The sequence below is a fragment of the Aspergillus sydowii genome (assembly GCF_001890705.1).
Source record: "Aspergillus sydowii CBS 593.65 unplaced genomic scaffold ASPSYscaffold_6, whole genome shotgun sequence".
In the NCBI taxonomy this organism is placed as follows: Eukaryota; Fungi; Ascomycota; class Eurotiomycetes; order Eurotiales; family Aspergillaceae; genus Aspergillus; species Aspergillus sydowii.
In genome coordinates, this window is record NW_024467864.1 from 215305 (window position 1) to 238271 (window position 22967).

General features: G+C 49.4%; 13 protein-coding genes across 13 annotated transcripts; 7 read left to right on the plus strand and 6 right to left on the minus strand.

Moving 5' to 3' along the window:
- Positions 1-359: 359 nt before the first annotated feature.
- Positions 360-1976, minus strand: ASPSYDRAFT_90059 (uncharacterized protein; the record flags this gene model as incomplete). Its single annotated transcript, XM_040852270.1, has 6 exons — positions 360-393; positions 461-573; positions 626-1032; positions 1108-1326; positions 1383-1704; positions 1815-1976. The coding sequence occupies 6 exons, from the start codon at positions 1974-1976 to the stop codon at positions 360-362; spliced, it is 1257 nt and encodes a 418-aa protein (XP_040701669.1).
- Positions 1977-2463: 487 nt separating this feature from the next.
- On the minus strand, positions 2464-4035 carry ASPSYDRAFT_90060 (glycosyltransferase family 69 protein; the record flags this gene model as incomplete). Its single annotated transcript, XM_040852271.1, has 1 exon — positions 2464-4035. One exon carries the CDS (start codon positions 4033-4035, stop codon positions 2464-2466), a length of 1572 nt encoding a protein of 523 aa, XP_040701670.1.
- An 885-nt stretch (positions 4036-4920) lies between these two features.
- ASPSYDRAFT_153479 (uncharacterized protein) lies at positions 4921-5523 on the plus strand (the record flags this gene model as incomplete). The annotated part of the gene is made up of 1 exon (XM_040842285.1): positions 4921-5523. The coding sequence occupies one exon, from the start codon at positions 4921-4923 to the stop codon at positions 5521-5523; it is 603 nt and encodes a 200-aa protein (XP_040701671.1).
- Positions 5524-6583: 1060 nt separating this feature from the next.
- On the plus strand, positions 6584-7643 carry ASPSYDRAFT_45828 (uncharacterized protein). Its single transcript, XM_040847117.1, has 3 exons — positions 6584-6624; positions 6693-7517; positions 7590-7643. The coding sequence occupies exon 2, from the start codon at positions 6955-6957 to the stop codon at positions 7207-7209; it is 255 nt and encodes an 84-aa protein (XP_040701672.1). The 5' UTR covers positions 6584-6624; positions 6693-6954; the 3' UTR covers positions 7210-7517; positions 7590-7643.
- A 306-nt stretch (positions 7644-7949) lies between these two features.
- On the plus strand, positions 7950-9907 carry mirC (siderochrome-iron transporter MirC; the record flags this gene model as incomplete). The annotated part of the gene is made up of 4 exons (XM_040842277.1): positions 7950-8161; positions 8235-8365; positions 8418-9152; positions 9216-9907. 4 exons carry the CDS (start codon positions 7950-7952, stop codon positions 9905-9907), a joined length of 1770 nt encoding a protein of 589 aa, XP_040701673.1.
- Positions 9908-9933: 26 nt separating this feature from the next.
- Positions 9934-10471, plus strand: ASPSYDRAFT_69051 (uncharacterized protein; the record flags this gene model as incomplete). The annotated part of the gene is made up of 1 exon (XM_040850452.1): positions 9934-10471. A coding segment is annotated over exon 1 (372 nt), but the record flags the coding sequence as incomplete, so codon positions are not given.
- Positions 10472-11946: 1475 nt separating this feature from the next.
- Positions 11947-12905, plus strand: cdc42 (Rho family GTPase CDC42; the record flags this gene model as incomplete). The annotated part of the gene is made up of 4 exons (XM_040849537.1): positions 11947-11966; positions 12109-12228; positions 12409-12787; positions 12846-12905. 4 exons carry the CDS (start codon positions 11947-11949, stop codon positions 12903-12905), a joined length of 579 nt encoding a protein of 192 aa, XP_040701675.1.
- A 983-nt stretch (positions 12906-13888) lies between these two features.
- ASPSYDRAFT_90064 (agmatinase) lies at positions 13889-15272 on the minus strand (the record flags this gene model as incomplete). The annotated part of the gene is made up of 3 exons (XM_040852272.1): positions 13889-14913; positions 14969-15095; positions 15150-15272. 3 exons carry the CDS (start codon positions 15270-15272, stop codon positions 13889-13891), a joined length of 1275 nt encoding a protein of 424 aa, XP_040701676.1.
- Positions 15273-15581: 309 nt separating this feature from the next.
- On the plus strand, positions 15582-17686 carry ASPSYDRAFT_45834 (putative beta-ketoacyl synthase (Cem1)). The gene is made up of 5 exons (XM_040847118.1): positions 15582-15768; positions 16129-16295; positions 16389-16922; positions 16980-17348; positions 17396-17686. Exons 1-5 carry the CDS (start codon positions 15717-15719, stop codon positions 17567-17569), a joined length of 1296 nt encoding a protein of 431 aa, XP_040701677.1. The 5' UTR covers positions 15582-15716; the 3' UTR covers positions 17570-17686.
- A 188-nt stretch (positions 17687-17874) lies between these two features.
- Positions 17875-19392, plus strand: ASPSYDRAFT_58460 (MT-A70 family; the record flags this gene model as incomplete). Its single annotated transcript, XM_040849538.1, has 2 exons — positions 17875-18274; positions 18440-19392. 2 exons carry the CDS (start codon positions 17875-17877, stop codon positions 19390-19392), a joined length of 1353 nt encoding a protein of 450 aa, XP_040701678.1.
- An 82-nt stretch (positions 19393-19474) lies between these two features.
- Positions 19475-20579, minus strand: ASPSYDRAFT_1012063 (ubiquitin carboxyl-terminal hydrolase). Its single transcript, XM_040839734.1, has 2 exons — positions 20326-20579; positions 19475-20257 (listed from the first exon to the last, which is right to left on the minus strand). Exons 1-2 carry the CDS (start codon positions 20375-20377, stop codon positions 19557-19559), a joined length of 753 nt encoding a protein of 250 aa, XP_040701679.1. The 5' UTR covers positions 20378-20579; the 3' UTR covers positions 19475-19556.
- Positions 20580-20656: 77 nt separating this feature from the next.
- Positions 20657-21796, minus strand: ASPSYDRAFT_58462 (putative mRNA decapping hydrolase; the record flags this gene model as incomplete). Its single annotated transcript, XM_040849539.1, has 3 exons — positions 20657-20904; positions 20962-21618; positions 21718-21796. The coding sequence occupies 3 exons, from the start codon at positions 21794-21796 to the stop codon at positions 20657-20659; spliced, it is 984 nt and encodes a 327-aa protein (XP_040701680.1).
- Positions 21797-22326: 530 nt separating this feature from the next.
- ASPSYDRAFT_90069 (ribonuclease H2 subunit C) lies at positions 22327-22964 on the minus strand (the record flags this gene model as incomplete). Its single annotated transcript, XM_040852273.1, has 4 exons — positions 22327-22365; positions 22418-22626; positions 22685-22762; positions 22811-22964. The coding sequence occupies 4 exons, from the start codon at positions 22962-22964 to the stop codon at positions 22327-22329; spliced, it is 480 nt and encodes a 159-aa protein (XP_040701681.1).
- Positions 22965-22967: the final 3 nt, after the last annotated feature.

Below are 22967 nucleotides of genomic sequence, written 5' to 3' on the forward strand. Positions count from 1 at the left end.
GCCTTGAAGGATCTTGCTCTGATATTAATTGGGCGAATCGCCAAATTCTGGGAGGCCGTGGCCAAGATTACCTAGTGGGTTATACGCAAGGATTTGCCTGAAGATGACACTACTGAGTGGAGGAAGTTTCGCTCTTGGGCTGGCGAAAGGGTAATATCACGCCTGTTGTTCACTAGGCTCACTGCAAGATTTATGCTCAAAGAAGAACGACGATGAGTTCATTCAACAATCGTAGATACAGGGGACCTATCTCAAATCGCTGCCACAGTAAAATAAAATAAACAGATTGTTCCCAACACCATTATGGTATGCATCGTTGACACTTGATCATGGGTATCTGCAATCGCGATCGAAAAGGCTCAATCAGCGTGATATCCAGTCGCTACCTCGCATCTACCGAGTTGTGTTAGCTTGACATCCCGGAAATAGTAGGATCCCCATCACCAACACAAAGACTTACGGGTCAGTGGCATACTGCACGTTACAGTGCTCCCAATCTGTATTGCGTATTATGGCGCCACGAAAGCGAACGGCATCGTCAATGCTGCAGAAGCGAAAACTTACGGAGCGGGGCTTTGTATTTAAGTCAGTCAGACACTCGCCAAATGAAAGTAGATCAACTTACATAGCCGGGAACATAACTGTCAATGATCTTTTCAACCTTGCGGTGGTTGGCAGTGGCGATCTCGACTATTTCCTTCATTGTGGCACCCATGTCTACACCGACTGCACGAACGACGCGAGTCGAACCGACAGACAGGTGAAATGAGAGCTGCGAACTGATCACATCAACATCTTCACCACGGTCCACGAAGACTGTAAACTTCCTCTCCTTATCCAGATCAATTCCATTGGGGTATTTGTCGTAAAACATTTTGCACGAGACCGGGTCGCAGAACAATACATGAGCATTTCCAGCTGGGGTAATAGAAACGCTCTCAACCATGCCACCATGCACCAGGGACAGGACCTTGTCAGCGGTGCTCCAAGAAGGAGGGAGATTTTTGATGATAACCCGCCTGACCTGGGCAGCTAGATGAAAAGAAGTAGGATTGCGTTAGTATTGTGTGCACAAGAAAGGGTTATGTATGTCTATGGTCAATATACCGGGCCTGTTGCGGGCCGCAGGAGTTCCCCACGACGAGAAAGTGGTAAGATGTTCACGGTCTTCTTCTTTTTCGGGCCGAGATTTCTCGCTTTCAGGAGTAGGTGCACGAGAATCAACAGCTGCGGCTTGAGTAGAGGTGGCAGTCTCGTCAGCTTCGAAGTCGATCATGGGTTCGTTGAAATCGTCATTCGCGTGGCCCACTCCAGGCTCGTGAGATCCTATAAGAAGAGTTAGCGAATGCCTGAGCAATCAAATTGCTATAGAAATAGTGTACCCATAGGTTCGCCAGAGACATTATGAGTAGGCACATCCGCATCTTCAGCTGTCTCGAACGGGGCCTGGGAACTTGCTTGCTCGGAGGACGCGCCGTCAGTGACAGCAGGGGGCTTGCCATACTCCTTTCCGAGCTTGAACGAACGCGCAGCTGCCATGAAGGCAGCCGTGTCATCGACATCAGCAACTGGGGGGTCCATGGCCACTGATTTCATCGCTGAAGAGGGACGAGAGGTGTTGTGGTGTGGTAGGTGTGGAACGGAAGGGGTTGGGAGAGGGGAAGGAGAAGGAAGGCGAGCGTTATTATTTTCTCTGCTGGGAGTCTGTTGAGAGGTTGTGTTCTGCTGTCAGTCTTGTTTGTTTGGGTTTGAGAACAGCTTGCATGAGGGGAATTGAGCAAGTAATGGATGCCGAGAGGAATGAGCGAACTGACCTGGCAAATACCTGGATGGGTGTCACGGTTCCCGTTCTTGGGGGCGTGTTGACTATCTTCCAGACCGTAAGCAGCCTTTTCTGCAACTGCTTCGACAACGTTGTGGATGATATTTGTAATGTTCAGGCCCGTGAGCTCAGCAAAACGCTTTCCTAGAGCCATTTTGTTAAAGGAGGCTAGGGATTGAGGATTCAGATAAAGGTCAAAGAGGGAATGAAGGGAACAAGAAATGAAAGAAACGAAAATACATGAAGCAAGAAGACAGCTGGGTGTTTGCATGGCGCACTATTTCCTCGCCGCACTTTGTAGCTCTTGTCCCCAGAGTAGGAAGTTAGGAGAAGAACACAATCTTACCTGGAGCGATTATTTACAGCTCCAATCAAGCAATAAAAAAAAGAGGAATACTTTGTTTAAAGGTGAAGCTCTATAATTCCAGATCTCCTGTGAAGGAAATATAAGAAAGAGAATGAAGACTGGTGAAAAAGTAACACCAGAATAACAAACTCTGTCAGATTGTAACATGGCAAGACAAGTAGCTCGCGGCTTGGAAAACTTTGCACCTGAAATCTCTATTTATTGCAGAAGAATCATAATATAGACAAGCGTGAATCGTCTGTTTCAGATACAATCGAAGTCCCATACTCTATCCCTAGGTTGGAACTGGGATAGACTCCCAACCAGCCTCGCCCTCTTGACGGTCCTCGACAATCACCTGGAGCCCCGGGCGTCCACAAAAGCCATCGTTCGAGGCTATCCGTTTAGCTTCCTGGAACGAGCCCCCGCCATCGTCGTTCTCATCCGGAACCCAAGCAGTTTCCGTGACACGTTGGCCGGGAACCTCGGTGCGTCGAGGGTTGAACCGCGGTAGGGAAACCAAAGGGTTTAAGATATTGTGAATGAGGGTATAAAGCCGCTCGGGTCGACGGGCGAACCCCAGCCATGACAATGTGCGACTGTCATATGCCACCCGCACGAATGGGTTCATGTAAATCCCCGTGTCCGTAATCTCTTCCGGATTGATTGGGACATCTTGAATATCTGCATGTATAAGGCAGCATTCAGAAGCCTCCCAAAATGCATCGTTCGATGCGCGGAACCGGAGACGATGGTCTCGATCAGGCCCCGCGGTTGAAAGTTGAAAGAACCGAGCATCGAATGCAACCATCCCTCCCCAACAGCTGCGAACCCGGACAGAGTCGGTTCCAGATAAAGCATCCTTGCGGCTCTGCCCATCTCCTACATTAGAAAACCACGGAAAGAAAGGAAGGCCGATGCCAAACCCTTGCAGGTCTCGTGTCGCATAAGTGTCGTAAAACTTGAATGGGTTGATGAAATCAACAGCGCAGGCAGCCCGGTACCGTGCAATCCCATTGTCGTCAACATGGGTAGAGAATAGAAGCTGAAGTGCATCAACAGGATCAAAAGAAACGTCGTTCAGGTACAACAGTTTATCAAACTGCATATCCTGGTGTGTCTCTAAGGGTCGTAGGGCTCGGTTCCGGACCTCAGCCAAATATTCAATGCGCCTTATCCGCTTCGATCCACCAGGGACGGTCACGGAATGCAAACGGTCTAAATCCAAACTGTCCTCGTATACAATCGAATTATTGCACGGAACATGAGCCTCAAGCTCTCGCAACGCGCCTGCGCCTGCTGATCCGCTGTCATTTTCGTAAATGCTTAAGAATACGTTCTCTTCACCGAGTAAATCGATCAGTTTCAAAACACTCTGTCCCCACAAGCCCCCCGCTATATCTCCGGCACGATCGTATAAGCTAGCGGCGATGAAAATTTTCTCGTTCCGAGGATTGCCTCGACCGGGTGAGGTTGATTTTTGGACGGTATCGCGAAGAGTGCCATAATGTGGAGGCGGCCGAGAATAGGAAGGGAAAAACGCGGTTGCTAGAACTAAGAGGGCGAATATAATACCCAAAAAGCTCTGGATGTAGAACCATACGCGGCGATTCAAGCAGAGCCGGTAGCATTTGCCCCATCTCGAGGTTCTAGCGAAAGGTTTCGGGACATTTAAACGACGATATCCGGTGGCGTAATTTGAGCCGAAGATACGTGATATTAGAGGTGCTCGGTCAAGCAATTTGCTGCGGCTGGGAACCGACTGAGACTCAAAGTCGGCGTCATCGAGATTGAATGTGCCCTGGGAGTCGATGGACGACCGCAAATCCAACTCGTACTCGTCTGGATGGAGTAGTCGGGAGGACATGGTAATCAGGACGCGAGTTTCTCACAGTCAAGGCGGGAAAGACAGCTGAAAAAGACCACCCATTCCTCGGATTGTGGATCGCTAATCCGCAGGAAACATCAGGTAAGTCCGCTCAAATTTTGTGAAGAGTCAAGATTTGCAGCCTCAACGGTTTTGCTCTCCTTTTCTGAGGGCCGCGTCAGGATTCCGGGTTGTATTATGTCAGCTAGGTCGCCGATCGCGACGGACAATTATGGTGTGGCGCAGCAGCACCGCAGGAAGATGCGTTTGCGTTCTCCAACAGAGATGGGAGCTCGTTACGTCCTCGGGTCACTTCGGCGACCTGCTCTTTTGCCTCGCATGCAAGATAGGTTGATCTCATCACCAGCCTAAAGGTGGACGACCGTAGGTTGTGGATAGACGATGAAGTTTGCGCCCTCGAGGTTGCCTCAACCAGAACGATCCCATGGTACAGCCTCGCAGACTTCAGCGCTTATTCTATGACGTTTAACACTTCCGGTTGGAGCCTAGCTGGGCGGACTGCCACTATGGGGCAAAATGCCCGCCAGACCAGGCGCAGTCTGTATTCCACGCGGACTTCAACTCCAGACTTGAAGATAGCATACATGGTGCCTGCAAGACAATATGCATAGCTCGTGATTGGTGCTCTCTGTTGTCTCATCGAGACAGACTAGATCACGGCTTGTGGATTCTGTTCTTCAGCGGAATTTGAATCTCGAAAGTGGTGCCAGTTGGAGTGACGTAGGGTATTTAGTTGCTGCTTTGTCCCCCATGGATTTCGCATTCCCCTCCTTTTTTGATTAACCCCTCACTAACAGTGTCCTTTACACCACGTTTACTCTTTGTATTGGCACTGCAGTCAAAGCGAGCCCGAATACGACCACAATGGCTGGTTTTTCGTTCGCGAATTCCCTCGACAAAGTGCCCGGTGGCGAAGCCCTCCCCGCAGAGTTCACAATTAAAGCTTCCCCGTCGACGGACGTCTGGGCCAAGCCACCGTCCACCGAGAGCTTCAATGCTCCTATCCTCTATAAATCCATTACACTGGATAGCTTCAGACGCGCCCGAGTCGCATTCTCGGCCAACTGGCGTCAGAAGTATGACCAGGGTGGACTGATTCTTGTTCTCAATGGGGCCAACGGAAGTCGCAAATGGGTCAAGACTGGCATTGAGTTCACCCACGGAAAAACTCATTTGAGTACCGTGACTAAGGATCGATGGGCAGATTGGAGTCTGCTTCCTGTTCCATCAGGTGGCGCAGGCGCAACGCTGGAGATTGTCAGAGAACCCGACGACAGCTTATGGATTTACCTCGTTGAGGGGATCCAAAAGTCGCCGATTCGAGAGGTGACTTGGGTCTTTGCTGAGAAGGACGTTACTGACACCTGGATTGGTTTCTACGCAGCGAGGCCGTCGAGCGAGGGAGGTGATTTGGTCGTGAATTTTGCTTCCGCTGTGATTGATGTGACGAACTCAACGGAAACATAATCGTTATCAGCACTTTTTAGATTTCGTCACTTGCTAGACCTTCGATGTTGATATTTGTCGGCCTTGGATATAAGGAGTGCTCTACGATAGCTTGCAAAGTTACTACAGGTTCAAGTATCAACTGCTCTGAGCATAAAGCATAACTTTACCGCTAGTAGTTAATGAACTCGTGACCGAAGCTCTCATCCGCCCTTCACCTACCTTTCTCGAACAGCCCCTTGTCTAGGCTGCTTTTGTAGTGCTCCTGGAGCTCCGGTACTACTCCGTGCATTGATGGGTTGTGTCAGAATTGGAGGTTGCCCTTGTGACTGCCTCTACTTGGCCGTAACTATATTGATGGAGGAGAAGACGGTTGTATTTGGTTATTGGTAAGGATTTTTTTTTTAGAGTCTTTGACCGCATTTTGCTCTTCTCCATTTTTAGGAGACAACGATCTCAGCCCGACCTTCTCTGCATGGCTGCAGATAAGTTGTGGATACAGAAATCATGGGCACCGGCCAACGGAGTGGTGAATATTAGGTAGCAACGAACCTGGGCCGACGGTGAAGCTGGTTTAGCGAAAATAAGTGGAGTTGAGATCTGGGAGCGGCCCAGAGGGGAACGCATAGCGTGGGGATGGCATGGCGGCTTTGGCGGCAGCGGCGCTCTGCAGTTTGCACAGGCTCGACAGTCCGGAAAAGATCTGATCTGACATGGATATTGTTCGAGCATGATTTTATCGGAATTACGATGCACTTCGAAGATGTTTTTGCCTTCCTTGCTTTGTCTCTGAGCACCATTGGGGCATTCAAAAGCACAACAATATCACATAGCCTTTTTGGCCCAATGGATTGCTTGAGTTGGGCGGTACAAATCGGTCAACGCGAGACAAAAAGTGGGTATCCGATCACGAATGATCAAATCATCGAGGTTGATCTTGGGAATTCCCGTCGTTGGAGCCGGGACGATCGCGTAACATCATTCTGCTAGTCATGCGCAGTTGGAACTTGGACGATGTGCTGAATTGTCCTGCAAGGGGTCGCGCAGGTATGATCTCAAAAATTATGAGTCAATCCAATAGCCCGCCTCGTATTTCAAATCCATCCCGTGTCTGATAGATGTCTTCCCTGGCCATAAACAGAGTGAACCGCAGATGCGGGAGTTGGAAAAAGGGTACAGCTGAAGCTTACAATTGTCTGGTCCGATGGTTCCCGATATATCACGCAGGTGATCTTATCATATCTGATTCTCTCTACCCGTCGCATTGTAACACTAGCGATCTTAGTCCGCCCGCCTATGCACGCTCCAAGAACTGTGGATGTTTTTCGGGAGTGCGTTGCACAAGGGCGTTGCCTTCAATAGTAAAATCAAGCAAAATCGCCGACTCGAGTGGCATGACTTCCCGTCGTAATTCGAGTCATCGCGGGGCCGACTATAGATCACGTGTGTCCAATGCGTCTATCCAGGGTGCGCCTGGGCCGTCGCCTGGCTGCCCTGGGCTTGCCGGTCTCCCGCTTCCCCACTGTTATGGGGTGTGCGTTCTGTTTTGCCACTCACTCTCCGCCTCATCACCACGACCCTCAGAGTCATAGCCGCCTTCTCCGACCTGCACAGCGCACCCTGCACCCTGCATTCCCCTTGACACTCAAGACAACAATACGACAAGGGCGCCAGCCGGCACCGCGTCCCACGTGTTTTATGAGATGATAAATCAACAATGCGCCTATGGTTGACTCTCGATTTCTTGTCAATTTCCGACTGCTGAAGGGGCCCCGCAGCCTATTTCTTCACCCACAGTCGTTGGTTGACTTCAATATATCTCAATCCCAACTCGGCCCCGGGCGTCAAGTCCATAGGCTAATCCAGAACCATCGACTTGCATAAGTGCAGTTGACGATCGTGGGTCCGGCTGCGGTCAACGCTGCGAGTTCAAGCCCAAGACAAGGAAGTCGTTTCTTGCATGAAGGGAGCCTCTGGCTGCCTCGCGTGTTTGTGACCTTGTTGTGCCTCTGTTGGTCAGCCTGACTACTCGCCATCTGTTTCGCTGTATTTTAGTACCTAACTGATGCTTTCTCGGCACTTGAAAGCTCACCGTCAGCCTTGGTGTTTCATTTCGTGTAGCCGCGATATTGCTTTTTCTCCCATCCACTAAGACACCCCTTTTTGTTGGCTGGTATATTTCTTTTTTCACCTCTTCGGGTGGATCTGACTGGCTCAGGTCACAGGTTAAGAGCGCTGCGCTGCCACTTGAGGACCTGACTGCACGTCTTTTCGTTCACGCCTGTTCCCATTAACTCGACCTTTATCCCCTCGCCCACCGTCTTCTCGCGCAGACGTCCTCCACCTACCAACCAATCAATATACAACATCCTGTCTCAATAAATGGAAGATTATCAGTCTAGGTTCACTTATTGTCGTTTCTCCTCGTCATCTATAACCGTCTCGAGATGCCCATACTTGAACCCGGCGCAACCGCATATGGAACGTTCGACGACATGAGACGAGATACCGAGGATGAAGGAGACCGTCTCCTCACGGAGGGATATGTGAGCGACGGTGATGATACATCGTCTATTGATTCAGTCCAGGAGGGTGTGAGGAAAATCGAGGCGATCAACCTTACGTGGACAACCCGAACACTGATCATAGCTTATATCAGGTGTGCCTATACATAAACCATTGTGGCAATGGTGCAGGTTGGCTGTATTGGTTTCGGCTAACGTGATTACCAGTATTTTCCTTATGGCCTTCTGTACTTCTCTAGAGGGCCAGACAATAATGTCGCTTTCCGCTTATGCGACCAGTTCATTCAGTAAACATTCTTTGATATCAACGGTTCTTGTGGTCCAAAATGTTGTTAATGGTATGCGCTCTGGATCCATTAGCTATGATATTTTGTTGACGAATTACCCTAGCTGTGATCAAACCACCAATGGCAAAGATAGCCGATGTTTTCGGCCGATTCGAAGCATTTTGCCTCAGCATTTTAATATACGTCCTCGGATATATTCAAATGGCTGCGTCGACGAATGTTCAGACTTATGCTTCCGCCCAGATATTCTACGCCGCTGGCTCTACAGGGCTGCAAATCCTTCAGCAAGTTTTCATCGCGGATAGTAGTAGCCTTCTCAACAGGGCACTTTTAGCTCTTCTTCCCGAGATGCCGTTTCTTGTCACGGTTTGGATCGGACCAACGATTGCCGATGCGATACTTCAAGCTACCTCGTGGCGCTGGGGCTACGGGATGTGGTCCATCATACTACCCGCCTCGTTTCTCCCGTTGGGTCTTTCTCTGCTACTCAACCAACGAAAGGCTAAGCGACTCAACTTGATAAAAGAACGGCCGCATCACCGACGTGGTATTGTTGCGATAGCCCGTCGTACCTGGTATGATCTCGATATTTTCGGGCTAACACTGCTTTCTGCGGCCGTCACATTGATACTTGTTCCCCTTACTCTTGCCGCAAACTCAAAGAATGGGTGGAAGAGCAACAACATCATCGTGATGATTGCGGTGGGTATTGTTTGTCTCATAATTCTACCCTTTTGGGAAACCTCAAAAAGGCTTGCGCCCAAACCTCTTCTATCACTTCATCTTCTCAAACAGCGGACTGCACTTGCAGGATGCACTTTGGCGTTCTTCTACTTCAGTGAGCTTCAACCCAATAAACCAAAAGCCACCGCAGTGGTCGGATTTTATTAATAAAATACAGTGGCCTTTTACTTCTCGGTCCAGCCATATCTCTACTCCTACCTACAAGTCGTACAAGGATACGATGTTTCCACGGCCGGCCGTGTTACGCAGACTTTTGCATTTACGTCAACCATCGCTGCATTCGGGGTGTCTATACTGATCAAGTACACACGCCGCTATCGTGTATATGTGACTATTGGTTGCGTTGTATACATAACGGGATTGCTGTTGATGCTACTGTGCCGCAAGGAGGGTAGTTCTGCACTCCAAGTTCTAGGAACACAGATCATTGTTGGCGCCGGGGGCGGCCTCCTCAACGTTCCTGTGCAGCTCGGTGTGCAAGCATCTGCCAGCCACCAGGAAGTTGCGGCTGCTACCGCTATGTTTCTCACGTCCATGGAGATGGGCGGTGCTGTGGGTGCTGCTATCTCCGGAGCCGTCTGGACCCATAATATCCCGCGCAAGCTTGGCCTTTACCTCCCTGACGAATATAAGTCCGAAGCTGGGGAAATTTTTGGGAAGCTGACCAAGGCTTTGTCTTATGAGATGGGAACACCAGTTAGGGCTGCCATCAATCGTTCCTATCAAGAGACAATGAACAAGCTACTGGTATTGGCTCTAATAGCTACGCTCCCGCTGATTCCGTTGAGCCTTCTTATGTCTAACTATAGACTAGACAAGGTGAGTCACCTGGATCAAAAAGTCAAGTAACACGTGCAGTGAGCTAATTGGAGAAGATGAGCGAAACGCCCGACCACCGAACAGTTCTACCGTCAGATGAAGATGCGTCTGAATCCGGGGAGCGGGTGAAACGGACATAAAATGTGGCCCGACTGCTTTATATATCGACATGATGAATGACTTCTACTTTTACGATTTGGTCTTGTGGACCGCCCTCCTTCAATGATGTGCGCTTGCATGTGGACCATGCATGAAGGTGGAAGTGCCCTTTTGAAAGCTTACGATCTACTTCTTCCGAGATTCAGTTGTAGCACGCATGGTTGTTTTTTGCAACTTCTAGCGCATTCTTGCATTATCTTTTTTTCTCTCGCTTTTTTCTACGACAGGCATCTTTTTTTACCGGCGCACTGGTTGCTTTATTCTTATACTACCATTCGAACTATCACGGACCACTACAGGACAGTTGCTTGTGTCTTGTGTGGGGACGATTCATTTATTACACTGTATATAGATAGAACAATAACAGATAGAGCATATAACATGAAACTTTCCAGTTTGACCAGGAAATTCGGTGGGATTATCTTACACCTGCGGAATGGCACTCTGTCATGTCAAACGACGACCACGAAACTCTAGATGGATTGAGAGATGCGAGACTCGCATGGCGGAAACAGGCCCGGGGCGCAGCATCAGAAATGTGCGACGCGTAGTTACGTACGGTCTTGAACGGGCCGATGTGTTGGATACTCCACGATCAACAGGGTGCGATGCCATTGAATGTCATTGACCAAAGCCTACCTTCTGGGCGCGTAGACGAGCGACTGGCAGGGCGTTTCCTGACACCTCAAATATGGAAGCCGCTCGGGCTGAATGCCATTGGATAAAAGAGAGCGCAATGTCCATGATTGGGGGACGAGTGAGGAGCATGTCTGACTTTTGGTCTTCTTCACAGGCCTGAGGGAAGAAGTCGGTTTGAGCAGGTGTTTCTGGGCCTGGACGAGTCGGCGTCCTGCTTTGTCCGGCCCCTCCTTCTACTGCGAGATTCTTCCCTCATCCCTTCTTCTGCTACCTGCGTTGTCAGTATTCTCTCCTTTGAACATCACCCTCATCATATCCCACAATCAAAAAGGCTCTCCCATCTTCGTCTAATAAATCGCACCCTCTGAGAATCCGTCCTGAAATCATCCCCTCGTTGCCGGTTCCGCGGCTCTCCCCACCATCTGCTACTAGTCTTACCCCTCCTTCTCACCATCGAGCTTCCTCCTGATCGCCAACACCCTGGAAACTGAAGAAGTGTCACGTCAATATCCAGCAGTACAGACAAACAGGAAACCCCTCTTTTGAGTTCGGACCACGGTCAGTGCTTGGTGAGTTGTCGCTTGCAGTCATGGCAGCAGATTGTCAACCTCGTTGCTTTTTCTTCGTGAATATTGTCATTTTGATCTTAATGCCAATCATGCTGGTCCGGAACCTGTTCCAGAACCTGTTTCGGAACTTGTCATGATTGACTAACTGTGATATTTATATTTTGCGTCTTTGTCTACATGTGCTTTAGTTTTGTTGCCTAATCTTTATTAATTTCTTGAATTTCTGGAAATCTGAGGTCCACGGAAGAAAGTTCAACTTGTACACGGGATTGTTTGATTGCGATAACAAACGGATGAACACAAAAAGGTCCGGCCAGAGACTTAAGCTAACCGTGCGTTCCAACAGCTTTCCACTGGCAATAAACCACCTTCTCCGCCCGCCTCGACCCTCCCACATTGGCCGGACCTCCGTTCTTTCACCACCGACAGCATCATTCAGTATTCACCGCACCCCAACCTCTGTCAATTTGAGCGGCTCTTGCACGTCGACGTCCCTTCCGTTTCCTATCCGAGGTTCTGAGGTTCTGAAAGTCCTCGTTCCAAGACCCCGGCTTGCCTTGCTCCGTCGTTACTTCGATCGAACTCTCCCGTCCCCTCCCATTCACCGCTCCTGTCTCCTGTCTCGGGTCTAGACAAGACAGCCTTCAACCCAATTCCATCTTATTTTTTTTTCAGAGCATCAGATTCACTTTAGTCTCCAAAATGGTTGTAGCAACTATCAAGTACGTATTCTCTTCCAAACTCTCGCCAGATCTTCATCCCTTCTCCAAAACCGGGTCCCCAGTTCTCCACCCCTTTTCAAGACATCAGTCGTCCCTCTCTTATCGTCAGCAATCTGCTAACTCTTTGGTTTCTCTTCGAAAGATGCGTCGTGGTCGGTGATGGTGCTGTCGGCAAAACCTGTCTCTTGATATCATACACAACGAACAAGTTCCCTTCAGAATACGTGCCTACCGTCTTTGATAACTATGCCGTCACTGTCATGTAAGTGAGCTTTATGCTTTTCGCCAACTCCTGCAATAATGCCCACTACATCCGGCTTCTCACTCTCTGCGATATATTCAATTACCCCTTTATGCGCAGTTTTTTTTATCACCGCCAATGTCTCGACTTCCTAGCATAATTAATTTTCCTACCTTTACTGATCGCAAGCGTTTAAAATAGGATCGGCGATGAGCCTTACACCTTGGGATTGTTCGATACCGCAGGTCAAGAGGATTATGATCGACTCCGTCCTCTCTCATACCCACAGACAGATGTATTCTTGGTCTGTTTTTCCGTGACTTCCCCCGCATCTTTTGAGAACGTGCGCGAAAAGTGGTTTCCCGAAGTTCACCACCATTGTCCTGGTGTTCCGTGCTTGATTGTCGGAACGCAAGTCGATCTCCGCGACGACCCAGCCGTTCGTGAGAAGCTGGCTCGGCAGAAGATGCAACCGATCCGCAAGGAAGATGGCGACCGCATGGCCAAAGACCTGGGCGCCGTGAAATATGTCGAATGTTCCGCATTGACCCAATACAAGCTTAAAGATGTGTTTGATGAGGTACGTTTTAACCGTGGCAGACATCCGGTCTTCGCAATTGACTTATTTCCGTATCTAGGCCATTGTTGCTGCCCTTGAGCCCGCCCCTAAGAAGCGATCGAGGTGCGTTTTGCTATAAATAATCACCGTGTATGGTGGAACGGGCCAGTACTTGATTAAAGAAACTGGACCCTTGCTTTCAACATTGGTGACTTCCACATGTGTCATATGATGCCAGGACGGCTGGGGGTTTTGAAATGAGCTTGATTCGAAACACATGATGGCTTGTGAATTATACGATCACTTTCAGCTCTTCAGGTTTGGTTGTTCCTAAAACGGAGATAGTTACTGTCCGTGGATGGATTACTGCATAATGGTTGTTATGTAGGGTTTCTAGCCCCATTCGCTGCCTGCTTCTGACGGCCCATTACCCATACATTTCTGAACGCTGCCATGAAAATATTATACGAACAAGCAGGCCTCGTCTGTCACCAGCTGATTTTTTTTTTCTTTTTCTTTTTTTCTTTTTTCTTTTTTTTTTTTTTTTGGCCTCTTGTTCCGTTCCACACAATACGCCTATTATTCCTTTAGTATCTAGCCCTATATCATCCCGATTACCCCACCGCGCTCTTTCCATTGCCGCCTTTCAATTTCCTGTCTATGTTCACTCCTTTCATCACAGCTCTCATCGTCTGAACTTGGCGTTGGAAGTCGAGGCGTCCTGTTTTGGTTGGCTCCTGGTTCGATATTTTCTTTTATGCTTTCGATTTGTTGCCATGCCGAATGCATTTGCTGTGCGATTTTAACAACCCCAGTTTCACCGAGACCTGGACTAGATAGCACAGATATATCCAATATGAAGACCAAAGTCTCTTGATTCAACTTGTTTGCGCTAGGATATGTCTCCTTAGTCGACGCAGTTTGCTAATGGCACTATATGATCTACAGTTTCAGGGGTTGGCTCATCATGGTAGCCGTCGCTCCATGTGGGTTGAAACGGACGAATACTATAGCAGGAGATCAGTCAGCTGGGATTGTTTACACTCTTTTAATCCGCCAGGTTGTTCGTGGACTGGGTTCGATTTCATTATCTTATTGACATGTCTCATGCATTTCATTCATTTACAACTCGTCCTTGTGCGCGGGCTCCTTGGTTTCGGGCTCAGGCTCTAAAGCAGTCACCGTTTCCTGAGCGGTAACATCCTCCTTGCGTCCGTACCACCCACCCAGGTCCTCGCCCGCACCTGCTTTGACCATACTGGTGATGATCTCATATGCAACCTGCGCAGCAGCCAGGGCAGTCGTTTCACCCTTGTTGTCATAGCTAGGCGACACCTCAACAATGTCCGCGCCAACAATATTAAGTTTTTCAATACCGCGCAAAATGCGGATGAATTCACGGGTTGTCCAGCCACCCGGTTCCGGTGTTCCGGTTCCAGGTGCAGTAGCGGGGTCAAGGACGTCGATGTCGACAGACAGGTAGACGGGTTGTTCTGAGTCGAGTCCAATACGTTGGATAATCTTATTCACAACGCCCATTGGTCCGCCCAGCTCATCAATATCATCGGCGTGGATGCGCATGAATCCTTGTTCAGGTGTTCCAGGTGCAGTGTAGTCGCTGTCGTCGACGCCCGTAAGCCGGGTGCGCAACCCCGCATGCGCAGAGGTCGAATTGCAAATGAGACCCTCGCGACTTGCCTTGTGGAAGAAGCTGCCGTGGTTAAACGCCGACTGTTCCGATTGCCAGTACGCCGAGTAACGCACGGGGTTCCAGGTGTCGAGGTGGGCATCGAAGTGCAAGACCGTGATGGGTTTTTGGTAAATCTGATACAAAGCCCGGAGAGCCGGGAGCGCAACGCTGTGATCACCGCCAAGGGTGACAAGCTTGGATTTTCCGGTGGAGATGCCCTTCGTGCCGTACTCGGATGAGCCGCCGGTGATGGGCGTGCGGGAGCCTAGCTCGAGGAAGGCCTCGTACATCTGGCGCTCAGCGACGCCGTTGTCGAACGGCGTGATTGGAATGTCGCCGCAGTCCTTTATGGTGGCCCACGAGCTGTAAGGGTTGATCCCCGCGCGAGTGTTGAAGGAGGTGCCGGCCATTTGCCGAGCGCTGGCGGCGCGAATTGCGCGCGGGCCGAATCGAGCTCCTTTGAACGCAGTTAGTATATAGAGGGAAATAGTGGATCGATAGCTTGGATATACCTGGCCTGTAGCTAACTGCGGTGTCGAATGGTGCGCCGATGACGGCGATATCGTACCTCTCTTCTGGTTCAACGAGGCACTTGACGGGCTTCAAATGCGCGAAACTGGCATGTCCGGTGAAGGACCACTAGATTACTTGTCAGAGATTTGGATATTATAGTGCGTGACTTGGATTGCCTACCTCTTGGTTCCACTTCTTCAAGAGCTCCTCACGCACATGCTGTGGAATGTTTTCATGCTCATGATGAGCGTGGGACAGGGCAGTCCCGGCCAGTGCCAGCAATCCAGCCCAGGCCAGCTTCATTGTGATTAACCCAATATACACAGAAAAGGGCAAGCAGATAGCTAAAGAAAGACTGCGGCGAGTAGAAGAAAAGACGGAAATATCTTACCTAAATACACCTACGTATGGCATGCTGTGGAGCAAGAGGAAGAGCGCCATATGGTCAGTTCCAGTGGCAGTGGTCATGGTTTGTTCATGCGGTCTCTTATCGATAGTAGCGGAATCTCCGATTGGCCACACCCGCCACCCTCTTGTCTGCCTTAGTGCCTGGTGGGCTTGACGTCGTTCAGACTTGCCTCTTCGGGCCATCACGATTCTTCGCTCCTCATAGAACCATCAATCATCGTCCTTTCGTTGACACTACTGCATCAGCGCACGCGTTTGCTCCTCGGAGGCTAAGCTTACATATTTACCCCAACGGCCCTCTACACCTGCTGTCGATACTGAAGAATAGAACAAGATGCCATGCGGCGGGTTGTCGTAACAGGTCTTGGTGCGGTGACACCCCTAGGTGTAGGTAAGTGATACCGTCTTGTTCCAATATCAGACCATAAAGCATATCCTGTATCCGTTTTCTGCTCGGCTATCGTCTATTCCGCCTGCAAACACTAGGCCTCCCTCGCTGTCGCAAACGAGGGTTCTTCTGCGTTCTCCCAGCGTCTTCTCCAACGTCTCCACTTCTCGAAGAGGAAGGTCGGCGACGGAGCTGGAGCTGGAGTGGACATGGATGCTGTGGCTCCGAAGAAGGTAGCTGGACACGATACGCGCTGTTCCTTGTTTTCTCAGATTCACATGGCTCGGCTGTTTTGTTTGCATGCATTCCTATTGTGATCGTTGATTGGTCCTCTGTTCAACTACTAAGCAGCTCCTACTATAGGGGTGCGTCGGACTTGGAAGCGTCTGTTAGATGGCCATTGCGGTATCGTCAACGTAAAGGATCGAGATGCTAGATTCGCAGACTTGCCTTGTCAGATTGCCGCGGTAGTCCCAAGTGGCCCTCGCGCCGAGGGCCGATGGTTGGCGTCGGAGTGGTTGAGTAGAGATGTAAGTATGTGCCAAGGCATGCGTGTTCATTTGCATTTGTCGGGATCAAACTGGCATTGCTAGATATAATATTCAGATGCTAAATGATGACAGGATGAGCGCAAGATGGCGCGTTTCGCCCAGTATGCGCTGGCTGCTTCGGAGGAGGCGCTAGAGGATGCGGGGTGGAAGCCAACAGCTGCTGACCAGCTAGAAGCCACGGGAATTTGTCTAGGGTCTGGCATTGGCAATTTCGACGAAATATATGATACTGTTGTAGCGTACGAGAAAGGGGGCTACAGAAAAGTGTCACCTTTGTTCGTGCCGAAGCTATTGATTAACCTTGGGGCCGGCCATATATCTATGAAGTATGGTTTCATGGGCCCTAACCATGCGGCCACTACTGCATGTACGACTGGAGCGCATTCGATCGGTGATGCCGCACGTTTCATCTCTTGCGGGGATGCAGATGTGATGCTTGCCGGCGGAGCGGAGTCCTGTATCCACCCGCTTGCAGTTGGAGGATTTGCGAGGGCACGCAGTTTGGCGACGAGTTTCAACGATAGTCCTGAGAAGTCATCGCGGCCTTTTGACACGGATCGTGAAGGGTTCGTAGTCGGCGAGGGCGCGGCAATGGTAATTCTAGAGGTATATTTCATTCGGATCCATTGCAATAAAGCTTTGTGCTAACCCTGCCATTTGCAGGAATTAGAGCATGCCAAAGCTAGAGGCGCTCACATATACGCAGAAGTGAGAGGTTATGGATGTTCTGGTGATGCTCATCATATGACAGCCCCAAAAGAGAACGGGGCAGGTGCTCTGCTAGCAATGAAGAAAGCTCTAAAGAACGCTCGCTTTGAGCCATCCATTATTGACTATGTCAACGCTCATGCGACGTCGACCATCGTCGGTGATGCAGCTGAGAACGCGGCAATCAAAGCATTTCTCCTTGGCCCCGGGGGGAAACAGCAGGCCGCGGATGTGAACATCAGTAGCACCAAGGGAGCGATAGGCCATCTACTTGGAGGGGCGGGGGCCATCGAAGCTCTATTCACAATTCTCGCCATCAAAGAGGTTAGTCGTTCGTATTAGTTCTATGAGCTCGGCTAATTGGCTCCTAGAACGTGATGCCCCCAACCATTAACCTGGATCGTCTGGCTGAGGGGTTCGACTGTAACTACGCGCCAAATCAGGCTCAGGAGCGTCGTATAGACGTGGCGTTAACAAACAGCTTTGGATTTGGAGGAACTAATAGTAGTCTTTGTTTTTCCAAGCATGATTTACTGGGTCTGTGATATTGGTTGGGCACCTGTACACTACTAGACATATAGAATTTTCTATTGCAATCATTGAATTTGCAAGGTTCAGAATGGACAGATAGCTGTAATAAGTTCAACGAGACTAGAGTGCATACTGATTCGTGTCTTTGCTTCTGCAGAAAAGAGCCAGCTTGAGCGGGGGTATTGATGATGATTGATTTGGGAGATTTTGGTGGCATAGAAAACACCGCATTTATTTCGACCTCCAAGTTTCCAACGTTCCCTTCAAAACGATCAGTTGAAACGTGTCGAACCACCAACAAAGACTGAATCCAGTTGTCATGACACCAAAATCTGCAATTCTTTATCAGAATGCCTCCAGCACAGTTTTTCTAATTGACATTCCGACGTCCATTGCACTAGCCCAAGAATTATCACTGGCATCACAACCTAATGTACCCTGTGACATTATCAGTTTCAACTCCACAGAACCACCGAAAAAGAATCTAAGACGCATTTTATCAACACCTGCATTGAAAACACCATACGCGGCATCCTTTGAGCCGAAATCAGAGGCCGCGAGGACGAAAGTTCTCGCACGAATGCCTCATTGTGAAATCCATGAGGAGTTGTCGTCTCTATTGTCCAATGCCCTAGAAGATATTCGGAGTAATTATTGCCAGGACTCGGAATGGTGCCTTTCAAGGTGTCTTTTAGAAGATGATGAGTCTAAGGAGCTTGGTAATGAAATCGACCGCCCCGCATGGCTAGCTAGCATTCGATCTGGGAAGAGCAACAGGGGAAAGAAAAGAAGGGCGCAGGATAGAAATGCCGCAAGGAATGACCATGCCAAAGAAGACGATAAATTCCACCCTGGATATTTTCCTCCCCCTTCCCACCAACAAGGCTCTGCGATCAATGTTGAGCATCAATTTCAACCGCCTCTGATTCTATCGCCGGGTAGAAACAGGTTCCAAGACGAGGCGGAGTTATGCAATAATCTTGTGAAGAATACATCTCCAGAAACCGCAACTGTCGAAATTCGCAGCTTATTCGTGGTCAAACAGCTTAAAGGACTTGAGGTCGATGCTGAGAAACTGGAGCGCATTCAGGTCTTCTTCATACCGCCTCTGTCCGAGTTCATACTATGCAACCTACCAATATCAACACCGTTAACGGACACAGAATACGACAATGCAAATCCTATCCCAAGCCTGGCCCCAGACCAAAAGTTTAATCTCATTGTAATGGATCCGCCGTGGTCCAATAAATCCGTACGACGCAGCGGCCATTACGAAACACGGACCTACCTTGACAGTGATCTGCTGATGGCGTATATATGTGCCGTACTCGCAGTCCATTCATATTCGCCTTTACCAAATGACGATTTGACCCTTGGAAATAAATCCAACCTATCTATTGCCGCTATATGGATTACCAATTCGGCCAAAGCAAGGGAGGCAGCATACGGTGGGCTCGCTGGGGCAGGCTTCTCAGTTTGCGAAGAATGGATATGGGTTAAGACAGCTGTTGATGGCCAGCCAGTAACGCCAATCGAAGGTGTTTGGCGCAAACCATATGAGATTCTTGTTATCGGGAAGAGGAAACCTGGCTTCATAGCCGGCGTTGGGGGTGATGGAATTCTGAGAAGGGTCATTGCTGCTGTCCCGGATGTCCATTCTCGCAAGCCGAATCTAAAGGAGGCATTTGAGAAAACTTTCTTCACGTCAGAGCCCGATACCGCTCCTGTGCACTATTCGGCGCTGGAGGTGTTTGCTCGGAATTTGACTGCAGGATGGTGGGCTTGTGGTAATGAGGTGCTTAGATTTAATTCAAAAAATTGGTGGTCTGATGAGTAACAACTTGTATACAAAAGCATTGGTTTTGACTTATGAGGTATGTGTTAGATCACAATGTGTTTTGTGGTTCCATGCTATGGGATCGGTATCACTTATGTATATTTACGCTCCAGATATCCCCACTAGGACCCAGATAATAGTCCACGAAATCTAGTTAAACCAAATCAATCAAAAACACCCCCTAGACTAACAAGACTGAATCTCAGATCCGGGTTTCCCCCCTTAGTCTCAACATCCAAGAACCGTCTGACCCCCAGCTCCAGCGCCTTCTCACTCAACGCATCCTCCTCAGGGCCAAGCGCACCACGCTCCAGAGGCCCCTTTCTCCGGCCATCAAGCTCCCACAACTTCCCATCAGCACCTTTGACGAATGCCACAAAGTGCAAATCCACATCATCCTCGGCCCCAGGCGCCTGCGTATCACCCAGTTTCGCCGCATCCGCATGCGCACTCTCCAACGCCTTGCTCTCATATAACAGATCTGCCCGCTGATTCGGCTCCAACCCCTCCGCATCTTTCAGAAGACCCTCCAAATCCGAACCCGGAAGAATATGCTTCCTCGCCTCGCCATTCGACACGGTATGGAGGAGCCCGATAAGTCCGCATGCATTCCGAATCGTCTGTTTAAACCATGTTACGGGCTCTTGGGGTCCCGAGCCGGAGTACTCAGGTAGAGGGCCATCTTCCGCAATGCGAGATGATTCGTATGTTTTCGAGACGGGAAAGACGAGGAGGAGGGCGTGCGAGGGGCGAGGGACAAGCGCGAGAAGATCGGGTTCGTCGAGCGAGAATACGTCTGTGAAGCCTAGAGATGGGGAAAGCCCGAGTTGCTGGACTAGGTGGGACATCACTTCGGGGTTGTTTTCTGTTCGTTTTTGCAGGTCAGTTTTATTGATTGACATTGACAGGCGATTTAAGTGAGGGGTGACGAACCAAGAGGCACGAAGGCCTTGTTGTTTTTGGGGACGTCTGGGTTCTCTGACATGATCGTTGATTTCTATTGTCAGGTTGAGGAGTGGGATATCAGGTGTAAGAGATGGGTTGGATGGAGAGTTGGCTGTACAAGACTGCAAGTGTGGCGTTGGAGGGTTGATGAGGGGAAAGAAGTGGTTGCGGGGTTGAAATTGATCCGCGGCGGCTGAAAGCGGAGCGCAGTTTATTCAGCCATAAAAAAGTAGTTAACTAGTTACGTAGTAGGCAGCTGTTTGTGAAAGATGAAAAGTAGACATATATGTCGGTTATTCGTCATTCGTAAGTGTCTATTCTAGTTATCGCCATTCGGCTTCTTTCTCTGCTTGAGTGGAGCATAGATATCGGTCCATAGCTCGCTCGCTTCTCCCAAAAAGTAGGTCAGACTGACATCTGCCATGCCCGCGCCTTCATCGCCAGAAATGGTCTCCAGCTGGGAGATTAGATTTTCCAAACCGAATGCCTTCCCAGTGGCCTGCGTGGAGCCTGCCTCGAGCATGACATTGACGAGATGGATATGGAAATGATAGTATGTCGGTTGATCTAGAGCACATTAGCAGCCACACGCTAGCGAAAAAGATAACAAGGAAAACCGCATACAATGTACATAGAGCTTCAACTGGTCCTCCTCCAGCCCTGGATACATCCTGACCGTTACCTCAAGCACCCGCTGTCTTAGGTATTTCAACCAAGGCACGTGCTTCTTCTTCAAATCCCTCAAACTCCAAATATCACGTCTCTGTACCAATGCTAGCAAATGTAAGGACCCTAAAGTCTTCCTATCCCAGTTCAAATCAGGGAGCATCAAGAACGCATCCTCCGGCCCATGCCCATCGTCCCGTAAGATGACATCCTCCTGCTCCGTGCGACCCTCAAGGATATTAAACATCCAATTCAACCGACCCTCCTCTCTCTTCGCCTGCATGTAAGGCCGTACGTAGTCGCTATAGATCTCTGGCGTCTCAGTCACCATGCGCAGCACCTGATCGGAGTATTTCTTGACATGTTGTTCGGTGCACGGCCAGATGAGGTTAAGCTTGAGGTCATGAGATGGATGTCCATCTGCGTCTATTCCAGAGGAAGCCAAGTACCATCGGTAAATATCATTATCACCGAGGTTGTTAACGCGGGTGATTGACGAATGGAAGGCCTTTAGAACGCCCAGGGACTCCGTTGCGAATGCGGTTCGTTCAGCGGTGAGGATGCCTTGTTGACCATCTATAGACCCGAGGATTGCAATTCGGCGGCCATTTTGATCTGGGAAGCGTTTCGTTAGTCCCTTTGTTTTGAGGTTGCTACAGGGAGAGGCGTATATTGCGGGGTCTAGTGTTGGTTTTTGGGGGGGAGGGGACATACCTTGTTTTAGAAGTCTGGTAACCTCAAATTTTGAGATCAGTCCTTCAGGCACAAGGTCTTTACTGTTGTTAGATTCCATTATACGGATTGGGGAATGTGTCATGTAGATATTCGATAAAGTTGAACTTCAAAATATCGTCGGTTTCTGGCAGAACAACAAGGGCGGTCAGGCTTATCTATATCCATATCACCAGGGAAAAAGTAGAATAAAAAGGCAAAGAATACAAATTTGAATTGCGATTGGTTTTCGAGGCTTCATATATACACGCACGTAATGACAAATAACATCCGTGCTATAGAGATTGGAGAACTCAAATTGGAGAGACCGTGGCCATTGAGTTTGAGGTTGTAGAATTGTCGTGGGTGTTTCCTTTCTCGCGCCTTGTGCCCGCAAGGCTGCAAATTACGTGAGACCTGGAGCTGAAGGCCCACAGTATACCATTCGAGCCGAAATCCCCGTGTTATTTAGATGTTGCGAATCGCAAACGACCTGCTGTTGGAGACTCCGCTGTGGTGATTGGAAGCTGGAGTTTACTTTTTGCGGCCCAACTGAACCCTCGATGCGTAGACATTATATAGCCGACAGAAAACGAGCTTAAACCTGCCTATTCACGCAGACTTCTTTTCCCCGTCACCCTCAGTATGTATCTGACCATATAGTTAGCTTTAGAATCAGTGCCAGAAGAGACGAATAGCATACCGCTTCAGCAAACTTCACCCACTCTTCTACCCCTTTGACGAACGTATCGTCGGCAGCAGGAATCGTCTCATGCCCCCAAACTATGTATTCGCCAAATGTAGCTTGTTTCTCTAGTACCTTAACTGGCTCGTCTGGTTCACCGTCCTCGTTCGTACCTTCGCTGTCTGTCACTTTGGGCATCTCACGATCTGTATGTGTCGCGACAACCCCTGTTAATATATTAGCAAAATACAGCTTGACGGGTCCTGAAAAACAATGATAGCTCACCCTCATACCCCTCAGGGATCTGAACCTGTCTGCCTCGTAGCCTCCGACCCCGGAAGTGTGCTGTCTGAAGATCTTTGTCTTGTGACTGGTGAGTAGATGGGGTGGGTTAAAGGGGGCTTCGCTCACCCTTCTCATCTGCAACAGGCATCCAGTGTCTGTTGAGCGATTTCACAGGTCCATCATGGTGGATCCGACAGGGAAGGATGTTTGGTGTGCAATTTCCCAAAGGCTCATTGTCTTTGGTATCTGTGCCTTGTGGTTTGGGCTGAAGGGCGAACATTGT

What these genes read in the sequence shown, in the direction of transcription:
- ASPSYDRAFT_45828 (XM_040847117.1), top strand. Translation starts at nt 6,955, where the DNA reads ATGCGTCTATCCAGGGTGCGCCTGGGCCGTCGCCTGGCTGCCCTGGGC.
- ASPSYDRAFT_45834 (XM_040847118.1), top strand. Translation starts at nt 15,717, where the DNA reads ATGCGGCGGGTTGTCGTAACAGGTCTTGGTGCGGTGACACCCCTAGGT. An exon ending in CGGAGTGGTTGAGTAGAGAT is followed by an intron (nt 16,296 to 16,388) that starts GTAAGTATGTGC and finishes AAATGATGACAG; the next exon opens with GATGAGCGCAAGATGGCGCG. An exon ending in CAATTCTCGCCATCAAAGAG is followed by an intron (nt 17,349 to 17,395) that starts GTTAGTCGTTCG and finishes ATTGGCTCCTAG; the next exon opens with AACGTGATGCCCCCAACCAT.
- ASPSYDRAFT_1012063 (XM_040839734.1), bottom strand. Translation starts at nt 20,377, where the DNA reads ATGTCAGAGAACCCAGACGTCCCCAAAAACAACAAGGCCTTCGTGCCT. An exon ending in CAAGGCCTTCGTGCCTCTTG is followed by an intron (nt 20,258 to 20,325) that starts GTTCGTCACCCC and finishes AAAAACGAACAG; the next exon opens with AAAACAACCCCGAAGTGATG.